General features: G+C 53.3%; 1 protein-coding gene across 5 annotated transcripts in view; it reads left to right on the top strand.

The window, feature by feature from the left end:
- PCBP3 (poly(rC) binding protein 3) overlaps nt 1-13,259 on the top strand; it is a 57,784-nt gene that overhangs the window by 37,708 nt on the left and 6,817 nt on the right. The window contains exons 11-15 of one of the 5 annotated variants that reach the window (XM_014949244.1): nt 1,062-1,137; nt 1,870-1,929; nt 4,759-4,811; nt 7,763-7,932; nt 9,590-9,894. In XM_014949244.1, the coding sequence (XP_014804730.1) occupies nt 1,062-1,137; nt 1,870-1,929; nt 4,759-4,811; nt 7,763-7,932; nt 9,590-9,626 (396 nt within the window). In that variant the 3' untranslated portion in view covers nt 9,627-9,894. Of the gene's footprint in view, nt 1-1,058; nt 1,138-1,869; nt 1,930-4,758; nt 4,812-7,762; nt 7,933-9,589; nt 9,895-13,259 lie in introns of those variants that run through there. The other 4 variants (XM_014949243.1, XM_014949246.1, XM_014949247.1 and 1 more) reach the window with 4 other exon arrangements.

The raw sequence follows: 13,259 nt of genomic DNA, 5'->3' as shown, positions 1-13,259 counted from the left end.
AGCCACGCTGCAGGAGCAAGGAGGTTTTTGAGTATTGTTTCCCCCAAAATGTGAAAATAGTAACTCCTGCCTCTCCCTCCCTGGGGACGGGCTGGGTGCATCCAGAGAGGTGTGTTTGGGGGATCCTGGCAACCCCCTGAGCACCGGTGAGGTTGGTGAGTGGGAGGTGATAAAGACCCTCCCTCCTGCTCGCTGCTAGACTTCAGCCCTGTTTGGTTTGGTTTGGTTTATTGTGGTTTTGTGGTTGGTTTTGTTTTGGTTTTTTTTTTTTACTTTGGAGCAGGAAAACAGAGCACAAAATGTATTCCAAACAAACTCCTCTCCATGCAACTGCTTCCTGACAGGGCGTGAAAACCCACCCGGTACCAAGAAGGGATACAAGGATCTGAAATACCTACTGGTCATGGCTAAAGCCCAGATTTCCCTGTACTTCTAAGGGGCTTGAGCTCATAACAAGCTGATGTTAAGAGCTGCAGTTTATCCATCTCCCAGAGGCGTTTCCCACCAGTGGCACACCACAAGAGGGTCTGCCGCAGGAGCAGGGGGTCATGGTGCAGCTCCGGCAACACAAAGAGGGTCTTCTGGCTGCTGGCACGTGATGGCCACCAGCCTGGCAGTGCCTTTGAGATGGCTCCTCCGCTCTAAAGCCACCATGGAGGGAGCAGCAGGCTCTGGAGGGGAAGGCAGGGGCTGGAGGCGCCGTGGGCCGCAGCCGGCCATGGGCTGAGGAGGCTGCTCGGGCCCGGTGGGGGACCTGAACCGTTGGACGAGGGGCAGAAACTAAGAATGGGCTTTTTTTTTGCTGGTATTGTACTTCAGACCCTGACCAAGCACTTCTGCAAAAGATTTGGGCTTTATTGCATTTTACCCAGGCCAAGTCCTTCTGCTAATGTCTTTGCCATGTCTCACCATGGCTTCCTGGTTTGAATTTTTTTTTTTTTTGGTTTGTTTTCTTTTTTTTTTTCCTTCCGTTATAATTTTGTTCTTGATTTTCAGTGTGACTTGTTGTGCTCTATGACAATAACCTTCTTAGCTCTAATGTCCCTCCTACCCCTCAGCAGTTGACCAAGCTCCACCAGTTGGCTATGCAGCAAACCCCCTTTACTCCCCTTGGACAGACCACCCCCGCTTTCCCTGGTACGTACCCACACGCCCTTTCTAGATATCCTTCTTCTTACCTGTAGAGTTTCTCTCTCTTTCTAAACCTCATGCTATTTAATGGAAGCAAGCAGGGCAAGCGAAACTGAGGTTGCAACTTCCACGGGGAAAGGCTAACGGGGAGACAGGACAGACGTTTGGGGATTGTGGTCCTCACAGGCCACCTCTCAGCTGTTAACCATGCACGCCTGGACTGCTCTTGCCAAGCCACGCTTACCTTGCTCCCAGCTTTGCTGGCTTTCCCACCATAAGTGATGAGCACCAGTCCCATCCTCCCCTGCCCAGAGGAGGTAGCATCCCCTACTGTGCACTGTTCTGGACCTTGGTGGGACATCCAATGCTTTCCCAGGGGGAACAGCTTGGTGACAGCAGGGGATGCTGCCCAGATATCTGCTGGGCAGGATGCGACCCCGTGGTGGGGAGAGCGATGGGAAGGAGCTGCAGTGGCATGGATGGGAGGACAGCCAGACGTGGTGTGGCTCTGCAGCCTCGTCCCAAAGGCTGGCGTTTTCACGGTGACCTGGGAAGCAGATAGAGGACAGGGGATGGAGATACTTAAAGTATCGTATTGTTTACTCGGTGGTGGAAGTGCCGGTTGGAAATGCCTTTTCTGACAGTATGTTCATCATATTTTGAGCTTCCTAGATGAAGTGACATTGCTTATCTCCTCGAAGGCAGAAGCATTAAACCTGTTTCTTCTTTGCTCTTCAGGAGAAAAGCTGCCCTTACATTCCTCCGAAGAAGCTCAAAATCTGATGGGCCAATCATCAGGTAAAACACAAAGCTACAGGGAAATAAGCAGGCTTCTGTTGAAATATATTTCTTAAATAGGACTGTGCCATTGTTGTGCTCCTAGATAAACTGTGGTATTTCTGGAGAAGGTGGCAGGTTTTCCTGGTGGGCACGGAGAGACCAGGCAGCACTGTGCCTACCATTCTCCTTTGTACAGTATTGCAGAAGAAAAGTGCCAGGAGTTTATTGCCTAGTTTTTTGATGTTTATATATAACTGCGATCTGTGTAATGGAAAGACGTCAGAGTCATCACCCTTATTCTTTCATTTAATTTTGCATAAACTTTGCTCAGAAACAGGAGAAAAATGCCTGTGGGAACAGAAACAAGACACAGTTTTAGCCATCTCTAAGCCATTCAGGGTAAGCCGCGTATTTAGTGGAACAGGACCCCAAGGAGCCAAAGCATGGCCATAATCTTGGCAAAATTTTGATGTCAAATATCCCACACGTTCATCCACATGTGCCAAACATGCTTGTATTTTATAAACCAGTGTTGCTTAGAGAGGTTATCTTGAGACCTGGTGGCTCGCAGGTGATGCGAGCCAGACCTCCCCTGGGCACACGCGTGCTCTGCCAGGGTGCATCACATTGCACGCCTCAAAAGAGCCTGGAGACATCGCCTCGCTATGAAAGCCAGTGTAGCCCAAGTGAATATACCCCACAAGACTATAGCAAAAGTAAATTTAATGATGCCGACCTGAACAGCCTTGTTTTCTGCATGCCCTGTTTTGCCCTTTGCAGACACCCATGGCACTAATTCCCGCCCTGGCCAAGCACATGGATTCCTTCCATTACAGCCATGAGGACTGCATGTGCGTATCAGAGGGGGACGATCTTGTTTGCTGAAATAAATGATCTCCATGTAATGGAGAAGGTTGTGGACATTCCTGTGCAGCCGTCATGATGCAGGGGGTGATGCGGTGCCACAGCTTTTGGCAGCAGAGAGGCAGGGACACCCACACCCTAGAGGACATGTCTTTGTATTAGGTGCAGTCGGTCTGTCCCTAGACTTCTAGAAGGCTCAGCAGGATGGTGAGACATCTCTTCCAGTGCAGTGTGCTGTACGGTCAGCATTAAGCATTGCCCCCTGTATAAAACTTGGACAGGAGCTGTTTTGTGCAGGCTTTTGGCATTAGTGCACCCATCAGAGGTGACAGAGGGTGTAGGGCTGCTGAGTAGAAGATTTGCATCCCCAGCTGCTGCATTTCCCCTCCTCTGTGTGCTCCCAAGTGAAAAATGCAGTAAAGAGACCTCCTGAAAGCAGATGCTTGCATGATGGACCCAGGTGTTCTGTCTCTGCAAGGGAGGTGCAGCTGGGAGGTGCATTTGGGAAAGCACAGGAATCATGCAAGAGCACGTTGGAGATACCCGATATTCTCCTTTCTAGTGGTGATGCTGAGATGGGATTGCAACATAAAGCTTCCCTTAAGCATTTTAGAAACCTTGCTTTGGCGGTGCTGGTACCGACAGACATCAGTTCAGATCTGCTGGGTTTTAAAACCTACGTGGCTGTTGCTGGCAAAATCAGGATGTGAGGTCCTCTTGCGTGCTGCAGAGGGTTCTGGATGGAAATGCAGGCCAGAAGAACTCGGCCATGGCTGATTTGCATTGCTCGGCATGGTCGAGGCAGTGGCATAGTGGCATGCAGCGTGAGGAAGCCCTGCTGGTTTGGGTGATTAGGAATTTGGTGCTGCTGCTGCAGCAGCCCAGCACTTCCAGTGTCCTTGTACTTCTTTTTCTCTGCACCCCTTCATTCTGCACAAGTGTCTTGGACTCTCGCACATGCTGGTCTAAAAAGCCTTCCTCGGTAGTTCATATCATATGGATAAGGGTTTTTTTTGCAATGACTGCAAATTCCCACTAGCCACCAGACTGCAGACATCTGCAAGACGTCTGTCTCGCAGGTTTGCAATAGGACATCCCTGCTTTAGGATTGAGGTGATTTAATATGGAGACCTGCGGGAGAGGCAGGCTTAAACCTGGCCTAGGAGAGTTAGGGCATGGTGTCCTCTTACCTCTGGAGCTGCACACACAGGGTAGCCTGCTGGCTCCAGCCTTTCCCACCCTGGAGGAGAGTGCCCTTCCTGGTGCAGGAGAGGCTGGGGAGAAGCGTAGTGTTGCCTTCACTCCTTGCCATGTAATTTTGTAGGGAAGCAGACTCTAAATCTCCATCCTGTTTGCTGTGTTTTCCCTTGGGAGTAAAAGGGACCATCAGTCCTGGGCCCAGTTAGCATCTTTTTTTTTAGTGGTCTGGCTTACATTTAGCATGGAAGTCTGTGGGGTTTTGACTTGCGAAGTACTTTGCAGGCTGCCCTGTGCTGGCGCCGCCGGATTCCCTGAGGAAACCGGTTTTTGGGGCACCAAGCTGCTGTCATAACCGAGAGAGGGCTGGAGGGTGCGTGGGCAGCCCCCGCCGGCGGGCTGTCTGCCCCCAGGGTTTGGCTGGAGGAGGGAAGGTGCTCTTCCCACCTCTCTCAGATGGTCCCCGGCGATGCTGCAGCCTTGTGCTGTCATGTGCCCTGCTCTGAAGCCGTTCCCAGTGGAAGGATGGAGGGTGGAAAGGGAGGCATTCGTGGGGCAGCACCTGCCAGGCCAGCTCGAGTGACGTAGGAGAAGTTGGCACCCAGCTGCAGCAGAGTCAGGTAGCAACCATCTATCCTCCTCCTTGTACCAGAGTGTGTGATCCCCTTCCCCTCCTCACCCCGGAGCAGGACACAGCCTTTGCAGTGTTGACTGTTGCAGGAAAGCAGCGGAGCTCCACCACGCTGCCTCTTCAAGCTATAACCATTTTCCCTTGCATATGCCCAGGTTTGGATGCCAGTCCCCCGGCCAGTACTCATGAACTCACCATTCCCAATGATGTAAGTAAATCCAAGTTCTTCCTTGGTGTGTGTATGTGTGTATACACATATATATATATATGTATCTCTGCGTGTGTGTATATATATATATGTACAAGCTGCAGGCATATGACTTTGTTAAATATGTCTAGAGATGCCCCTTCACCAGATTCACTCATGCCATGTGCAGTCTGCTGGAGATCAGCCTGCAGCATAAAGCACCCCTTGGACTTTACCCCGTCAGTAGCTTTCTTAGGTACAATCTTCCTTAATGCTCCTTTTCCTTTCCAAGTGAACTCAGTGCTCATGAAACATGCCCAGTTGACAGCACTGGGAAGGGGAGAGAGGTCCTGAGCCAGCCCTGATCAAACTATAATTCCTCAGCCTAGCACTGGCAGGACTGTGATGATGTTCCAGCTCAAGTGTAGTTACTGGGAGGAGTGTGGGGGGGGAATGTTGAAGAGGAGGTAAGTAAATAGTGTTTCTGGTGCCACAAAGTGCCACAGAAGTGTCTGAAGGATGCTGCGTCTCCTCTTAGTACTGGTGGCAGGCAGCTCTTGGGTCTTACAGATGGAGGCATTGTGGTAAAGTGGATGTTGGACTGGGATGTTTGCTGGGAGGAGGCTGGAGTCACGCTGGGCACTGAGTGGTGTACGCAGGGTGCTTGGGGATGATCATGTGGGAGGAGGAGGGATGGAGAGCCCAACACAGCCGGCACCTGGATCTAAGGGTCTCACTTGCTTCTGGACTGGCCTACCAGTTCCATGGGTTGATAACTAGCCTGCACTCAAATCATGATCGGGGCCAGTGGTCGCATGACTTCCAGTCTCTGTCCCTGTCGCCATCACCTACAACCACCTTCAGCCCATCCTCATCAGGAATTTCTGGACTGGGTCTGGCAGCCGTTGCCACTTCTTCCTGCTGTTCACTAACACGCGGCAGCGCAAGGGAGAAGCAGCAAGCCTGGCTGCAGCTCCTGGGCACCTCCGCTCCTCCAGGATGCAAACCCAGGCCTCCTTCCACCCAAGAGACACAGCAGTGAAACTGTTTCTGATCATCTGCCGGCTGAAACCCTTGGAGATGCTTCACCCTGGGACCAACCACCACGGGAGGGCTCTGCAGAGGAGCCCATGGGAGATGGTGATCATGGGTCTTCTTCTGTCCATCCAGCAAGGAGCCCCCTCCAGGATGGGGCTGTGGGGAGCTCTGCAAGTGCTCCTGAGGTTGCAACAGCCACGTCTGTCAAGTTTGGGGGACCATGGCCCTGGCAGCAATGAGAGCATCTTCAGGAATACCAAGTGACCCCTTGCAAAGGAGCCTTTCCTCCCCTCAAACATGTTGAGGGACCTGCCACGGGACCTGGGAGCACTCAGAGCATTCTCTCACTAAAAGCCCAGCTCTCATCAGACTTGTGGAGCATTAAATGTCATCACCTGCATCTATCTGCCTGCTGAAAAATGCCTCCTTAGCTCTGCTTCCTATTATTTTGAAGGCTCTTAAACACTCGCTGCCACCTTCCCTGGAAGTTTTGGAGGTCAGGTTTGGGTTTCTTAAAGCAAAGGGTCTACAGATGTGTTTTCGTGATGTAGATCAGCTTGCAGTTGCACTGCAGTTCAAGGAAATTTGACGATATCCATCTTGTTGCTCCTCTGCTGTGCAGAGATGCTTGGATGTTGCTGAACATCTCTCCAAATAGCTCTGGCTCCTTGGATCTCTCCAGCAGTTTCCTGGCTGTAAGGGATTTTCATTTGCTGAAGCATCTCCTAGTTATTTCTGCGCCTTCAAGACCAGGACAGGTGGCTGTTGGGCTGAACATCCTACTGCAGCCCCTGACATAGTTGATACCCTTCCAGTGCTGCAGTGGGGTGTATATTCAGGCCCATATTGGAGAAACCCCATGGTCTGACAACAGGACCAGTGAACATTTGGAAGAGCAGTTGTCTCTACTTCTAGTCTTCACTTCTACAGCTGCCAAGATGAATGTTCCACGTATAAAACTACCAGGTGCAACTCTGGAAAGGAGCTTAAATGCTGATGATCAAGAAAGGCATGCAGAAACACCTCAGGCCTCGGTTGGTAAAGCTGGACATCTCGGTATATGGGTTTGAGGGAACCATAGTTCGATGCACAAATGAGCAAGAGCAAAGATGAAGACCACTGAGGAAATTAAAGCCATTGAGGATCGTTGCGGAAATTCAAGCCTACAGCTGGCTCTAATTTTTTCACAAGAGTGTGAAAGACATTTTTTTTAAGTAGGATTTTCCTCTTCTGCTGGTGTCACAGCCATGTGGTGCTCTCCTGTCAATGATGTGTATGCCAGCAAGTCCTTACATTGCACCGAAAGAGCTAAGTGGGTAACAGAGGCAGTGAGGGTGTCCCAGCAGGGTAGAAGAAGTGTGGGATGGGGTGAGCAATGTGAAACCATCAACGGTGTGTGGCTGCACCAGCTGATGAGGGGGCTCCTGGAGTTGGGCTGTCCCTGGGAAAGGTGGCGGGCTTGTTTTCTTCTGGTAACACATCCTGTGTCATCACCTTCAGGTTTGCTGTGATTGGCGATGGGATAAGTGCAGAGCACAGTCTGAAACGTGACTTATTCACGTCCTTGTAAAACATTGACAAATTATTAGACCATGATATTATTATTATTATTACTGAAATGAGCCCAGTATAACACCTCGCCCTTCTTGAAGCCCTCTGAGATGCTGGGCATCATGTGCAGATAGTTGAAATTTGCCCCCCAAGGAGCGGGGCCGGGCAGGCTGCTGGACGTGTCCTGGGAGGACCGTGCTCGCGTGCAGGTGGGATTCACCCCTGGGCTGTCCCTCTCATGTTTTCATGAGCATTAAGGTCACTCGTGCCCCAGGGCAGAGGGAGGAAGGCTTCTAGCCGGAGCCGTGCAGTTGTGCTCACGTCCTGCCAGTGACTGCCAGAGCTGTCACTTCTCAGACGTTCCCTCCGTGCTTTTTTTCTAGCTAATAGGCTGCATAATTGGACGCCAAGGGACCAAAATCAATGAAATTCGGCAGATGTCAGGAGCGCAGATCAAAATTGCCAGCGCCACGGAAGGGTCATCAGAGCGCCAAATTACCATCACAGGAACCCCTGCAAACATCAGCCTCGCTCAGTACCTCATCAACGCCAGGTGAGACCCCCCCACCGACCTCTGCTGCCTCCCACCACAACCAAACCCGTCCTGCTGGCCTGGTGGGAGCAGCACTCGCTCCCAGCACTGCGGGCCAGGAGGGCTTTCCTGAGGCTGTCTGGGACGGATGGTGGCTTGCTGAGACCTCTGAGCGGGGACCAGATGTCACCAACGGGACCTCTCCCCCCAGCTGGCACTTTGGCTGGGAACTGGGAGCTGCTTCGCTGCCGGCGGAGTGGTCGCAGGTTGTGCCAGTCGCCTGCCCACCAAGGATTTTGCTTGTGGGTGGGCAAAATCGCCACCGTCTTTCCCTGTGGACGAGGCAGGGGACGGGGACAGGGACGCAGCTGAGCCGGTGGTGGGAAGGCATCACTTGGGACCTGCTCACTGGGATCCCAGCACCGCTTACTGCCACCTCAGAGCCTCTTCCATGTGCTTCCAGGCCTCCCAAAGGCTTTCCTCCATCCAGTGAAAATAACCAGTCCAATAAACGCAAGACATGGGAATGGCCTGACGATTGCTTCCTTTTCATGCTAGAAAGGTTGGCGCAGGAGGACTTTGCAGGGGCCAAGCACCTCTGCCGGGGGGGCGACGCTGCCTGTGCCGCGGGTGAGCGGGGGTCTGGCGTAGGACTGCGAGGGGAGGTGTCGCTGGAGAGGGGCTGGGGACCAGCTCCACATGTGGGGTGCTCACACAGATCCGTTTGCCTGCGCCTGTGGACTCGTGGACGGGGAGCTTGAGTTGGGGGAGAGGGCCTTTTGCCGGCTTCGTGACCACCTGTGGGAGCTGGGGCCTTCCGTCCACCCATGGCCTCCCCGGCGGGCAGAGCGTGTGTCGCACCAACAACTGCCAGTGGGGCCCGGGGGGGGCTGGTGGTGACTCTGACGTGTGTTGGTGTGTGGGCTGGGAGCACCGGTGAGGTCTGTATGTGCTTTCTCCTCCTTCCACCCAACCCCCCTCAGCCCCGACCTGCAACAGACCTCCACCATCCCCTCCTGCCCCACCGCCCCTCTGCCCACACCTCTCCAGCCGCTCAGGAGAGGGACCGGGCCAGCCCTGCGCCTGCGGGCACGGCCAAGTGGCTTTCCCTGCAGCTCCTTGCCAATCCCTTCCACCTCTTGAGACAACAGAGAGAAAGAAAAGAAAAACGAGCGGCTCTTCGTTACCGGGAAGGGCTGGCTGAGCTGCACCCTGCGCCGTGGCAGAGGCAGGGCACAGCTCAGCCTCTCCCATGGTTTCGAAAAGCAGAGCAAAACAAAGAAGCCGGGGGAGCTGGGACATCTGCCTGTCCTCCATGGAAGGGATGCTCGTGGAAGTGAAGCCGTGTGCTGAGGTGCCTCCTGCCAGCACACCTGGTGGGTGGCACCTCTGCCACAACGCGGTGCCAGGGCCGGGCATTATCCGGCAGCAGCAAGGAGAGGGGAAGGCAGCCGCCCCTTGAGCTGGCTCTGTGCTCCAGCTCCCCATGCCCTCCATGAGGATCCCCAAGCCCCCTGTGCTCAAGCCACGCCGGGTGGCTCTGCCCTTGGTCTGAGCAGGGCATAGGCAAGAGGAGGAGCGCTGCCCTGCAGGGTCTTCGTTTTCTTTTCTGCTCCAGTTATTAAGCGCTTGTTTTTGTCTCCCCCCCCTCCCCTCTCTCTGCCCCTGTCTATTCTAGGCTGACGTCTGAGGTCACTGGAATGGGCGCACTCTAATTTCCACCCACCATCCTCCACTCCGCACCACCCGACCCTCTCCAGCCACCGGCACTCCACCCAGCCTGTACTGCCTGTACATTTACCGTCTTCCCTTTGCCTCCACAGATACTCTTTTCTTTACTAACGAATATATATATATATAAAAATAATCACGCGTATACACACACTGGAATGTTTCTTTACGAGCTCCTTACTGTGCTCCTGAGGCTGCTCCCAAACTCTTTGGTTATGGTCCCTGTTTGCAGCGTACGGTGTTAATTACTTCATCTGCTTTTCGGGGGGTAGGGAGGGGGGGTTGTTTTTTTTTTTCCACTGGCGAGACTTCAGAAGATGATGGGGTCTCTAGTGTCAGTCTAGCATAGCTACTTACACGTTTGAATTGACGTTGGCAGTACTTGCTGTAGCCTATGGACGTGTGACGCCACCCAGAGCTGTGCGTGCTTCAGAGTACTTACTTTTCTCACTCTTCTTCCTTTGGTGCTCCCTCTTTGTTCACTTTGCTTGTCCTGGCTCACCTTTGCGACCTTGCATCGCTGCCCTCCGGGTTGGACTTAATTTTCACCCCATGTTATTTGCGAAGCAGAACATGCGGGAGCCAAGCTAACGTGCACGCACGGGTTCGCCCGCAGCCTTCTCCCTTTGCAACATGGCAGAGTCCAGACAAACCATTTTCCGTGCTAAAAGGAGGGAATCTCAGACACACACTCACAAATGGTCCTCTTTTTTAACTAATGAGCAACTCGAAGTGGGAGGAATTCAGCTGTATGGGATTCACAACCCCGGGGGCCTTTTCAAGCACTCTTTTGACAATCCCCATGAGCAAAACCTTTGGACGATAGCTCAGGAAGCTCTGTGAGCCGGCTGTGTTTGTCGTTGTTTGTGTTGAATAAATGTCTGTGCAGCTCTGCTACCAATGGGCTCCGACTGTTCTTCTCCTGGGTCGCCCCGCCGCCTCCAGCCCCATCCTTCCCTCTGCATCCTTCCACACCTTTTTGGCTGCTTGGAGGAAAGGTGGGGGTTGTATACAGAACTTCATCATCATCATCATTGTTATTATTAGCAGCAGCATCACCATCATCATATTTTATTTTATTTAGAGAAGATCCCCATGAGCATTGCACTTTGTGAATGATTCTAAGCTTTCTTTTTGTAAAAGGGAGGGTACTTGGCTTGCGTAATGCTTTGATTTTCCCTAAGATTAACTTAAAGTTATGACAACAAACTCTCCCCTTGTCTGGATGGATCTGCCATGTCTATGTCCCACACCTTTCCCCAAGACCCTCTACGCCCAGACCTGCCTTCTTCTTCCAGGCTTTACTTTTCTCTCCTACCTCTCAAACAGGGAAACAAATGTATTTTCCATCTGTTAATTTCCTTATGGTACAGGTTTTTCCTGTATTGCAAATGAGGGGATCATGATATACCATGTCCCCAAGCAGCTAAAGCACCATACGATACATTTTTGCACTGTACCACATGGGAAATACATGTTTTTCCAGGTGAGCCTTCATGTCCTCTCCCTCTCTTCCTCCCCAGTGGCCGCAGGTACCGCTGGCAGCTCCCCTCCCTTCTGCCGGGATGCTGGACTGCTTCTCCTGTCACCGGAGCTGACTGCTTGGGGCTCACAAAGCAGGGTGGTGGGGACCCTGGGTGATGTCCCTGCATCACTGGAGCTAATGGGCAGGGGGTTATGGTCTCCAGCCTGAGCACAGAGGCTAGTGCAGCTGCTCAGTGGCTGGCAGGGATGATAGCGTGGCTCGGAGAGGACAAAAGGAGTGAGTTTGCTTGACCAGGACAGCCCATGCCTGCTATCTGGGTGAATCAGGCAGCATCGTTACCACCGCTTAGAGGTCCGTTCCCCCAGCCCAGGAGCTCACTGCCAGCAAAGCTCCAGAAAAGTGGAGGTGGCTGTCATCCCCTGCCACCCAGCATCAAGGATTTGCTCAGCCTAGGTGGTGTAAACCCCACGCGTGGTCAGCTCTCTGGAGCATTTCAAGCCTCTGCATCTAAAGGTGCTTCCAGCTCCTTCAGAAGATGCTTTGCTGCCCGTTCCCAACCCCCCTTGATCTGCTCTCCCTGGCAGTTTGGATTCAGCTGTGGCTTTCCAGTGGTGCAGTAGCCAAACACATTCAAGCGCATCCCTTTATTCCCCTTATTCCCAGCAGAGCACAGGTACTTCGAGCAGTGCTACAGGGGCTCAGATGGACATGGTGATCTCCCCTGGCAGCAGCCTTTCCTTGTATTCATGCTATTGCTGGAGGAGGGAGGGAGCCCAGGCTCCAGATGCTTCCCCCAAGTTGGCCAGAGCAAGCAGGGAGCCACCTGCCAAGGTGGTAAGTCAGCTGTGGGCACTCCTCATCCTCTCCTGTTCCTCACTCTGGTCTAGCACAAGTATTTTTCCTTTTGAAAGCACAAAATAACTGTGTGTGAGACCCAGCATGAAAATAACCACCTATCAGCCTGCCAAAGCCACCCCAGCAGCCTGGGTGGGGAGTCCAGGGCATGTGCCAGCCAGCAAAATCTCCACATCCCACTGCCACCACCCTCAAAGCAAGGCGATGGCAGCCAGCAGCCTGTGGTGATGCTCCCCTTGGAGAGGGATGATGGACAGAGGAAGCCAGCCCGTCCTGCCATGGCCCAGCTCTCCCATGGATGAGCTGGAGCACGAGGAGATCTTGTAGTTGATGGGGACATATGGAAAGCCACCAAGGTGCACGGTAGGAGCAGCCTGCCTCTTTCTTGAGCTGCTCTCTTGGCACACGGGAGCACTTTAAAGCTCCAGCAACAGGGTGTAGTCAGAAATCAGCAGCAGGACTGTGTAGACCAAGTCTGAGAAATCCACCACAAGCCAGTGTGTTTGTGGGGTTTGTACATCTGTCGGTGGCTTACGTCCTGAGGAAGGCAGGGGACCTGAGTAGTGTGCTAATTGCAATGAACATGGAAATGGCTTTGCAGGGGGACCTGCAATTTCTGCAGATGGCAGCTGCCCCGAATTTCTTCGCTCTGTGCGTGTGCTGTGCTCCCCGCGCTATTCCCCACCTCCACCCAGCCTGCGCTGCCCAAAATAGAAAATGCCAGATTGGGTCTGCCAGATGCAGCCGAGCTCAGAGGCTCCGAGAGAGGAGGAGCAGGCTGCAGCAGTACCTCTACACCCAGTGCCACTGACCCTGCAGGCAGCATCCCTCTCTGGGTACCGTCCCCATCCCAGTCTGTGGCAATACATCTCTCGCCCAGTGGGACCGTGCCTGCCGGCAAAGCCACGGCAGGAATTGCTGATGAAGGAGGGGAGGTGAGGTGTGAGCGTTGCTCTGGCAGTCCGGCGGGTCTCCAAGCTGTCTGTCGAGCTGGTCACTGCAGCCAGGACCTGGGCTCGTGGCAGCGCTCTGGCAAACGCTGCGCAAGGGGCCATCCCAGCAGTAGCCATGCCACATCCTTGCAGCCTCGGCTCTGCATGGAGCCGAGTCTCACAAATTTTCCAGCGCCTGTAGAAAAAGCAGTGCTGCTTGGGATGTGCCTTCTTAAGGAGCGTGGCTGAAATGTGCCGTCCTGGAGGTTGAGAGTGTGGAACTGGGCTGAAATGTGCCGTCCTGGAGGTTGAGAGCGTGGAACTGGGCTGGAGGGCTGGGCAAG

Source organism: Calidris pugnax, unplaced genomic scaffold, assembly GCF_001431845.1.
Source record: "Calidris pugnax isolate Ruff unplaced genomic scaffold, ASM143184v1 scaffold75, whole genome shotgun sequence".
NCBI lineage: Eukaryota > Metazoa > Chordata > Aves > Charadriiformes > Scolopacidae > Calidris > Calidris pugnax.
This window is presented reverse-complemented; position numbering and strand designations above follow the sequence as displayed.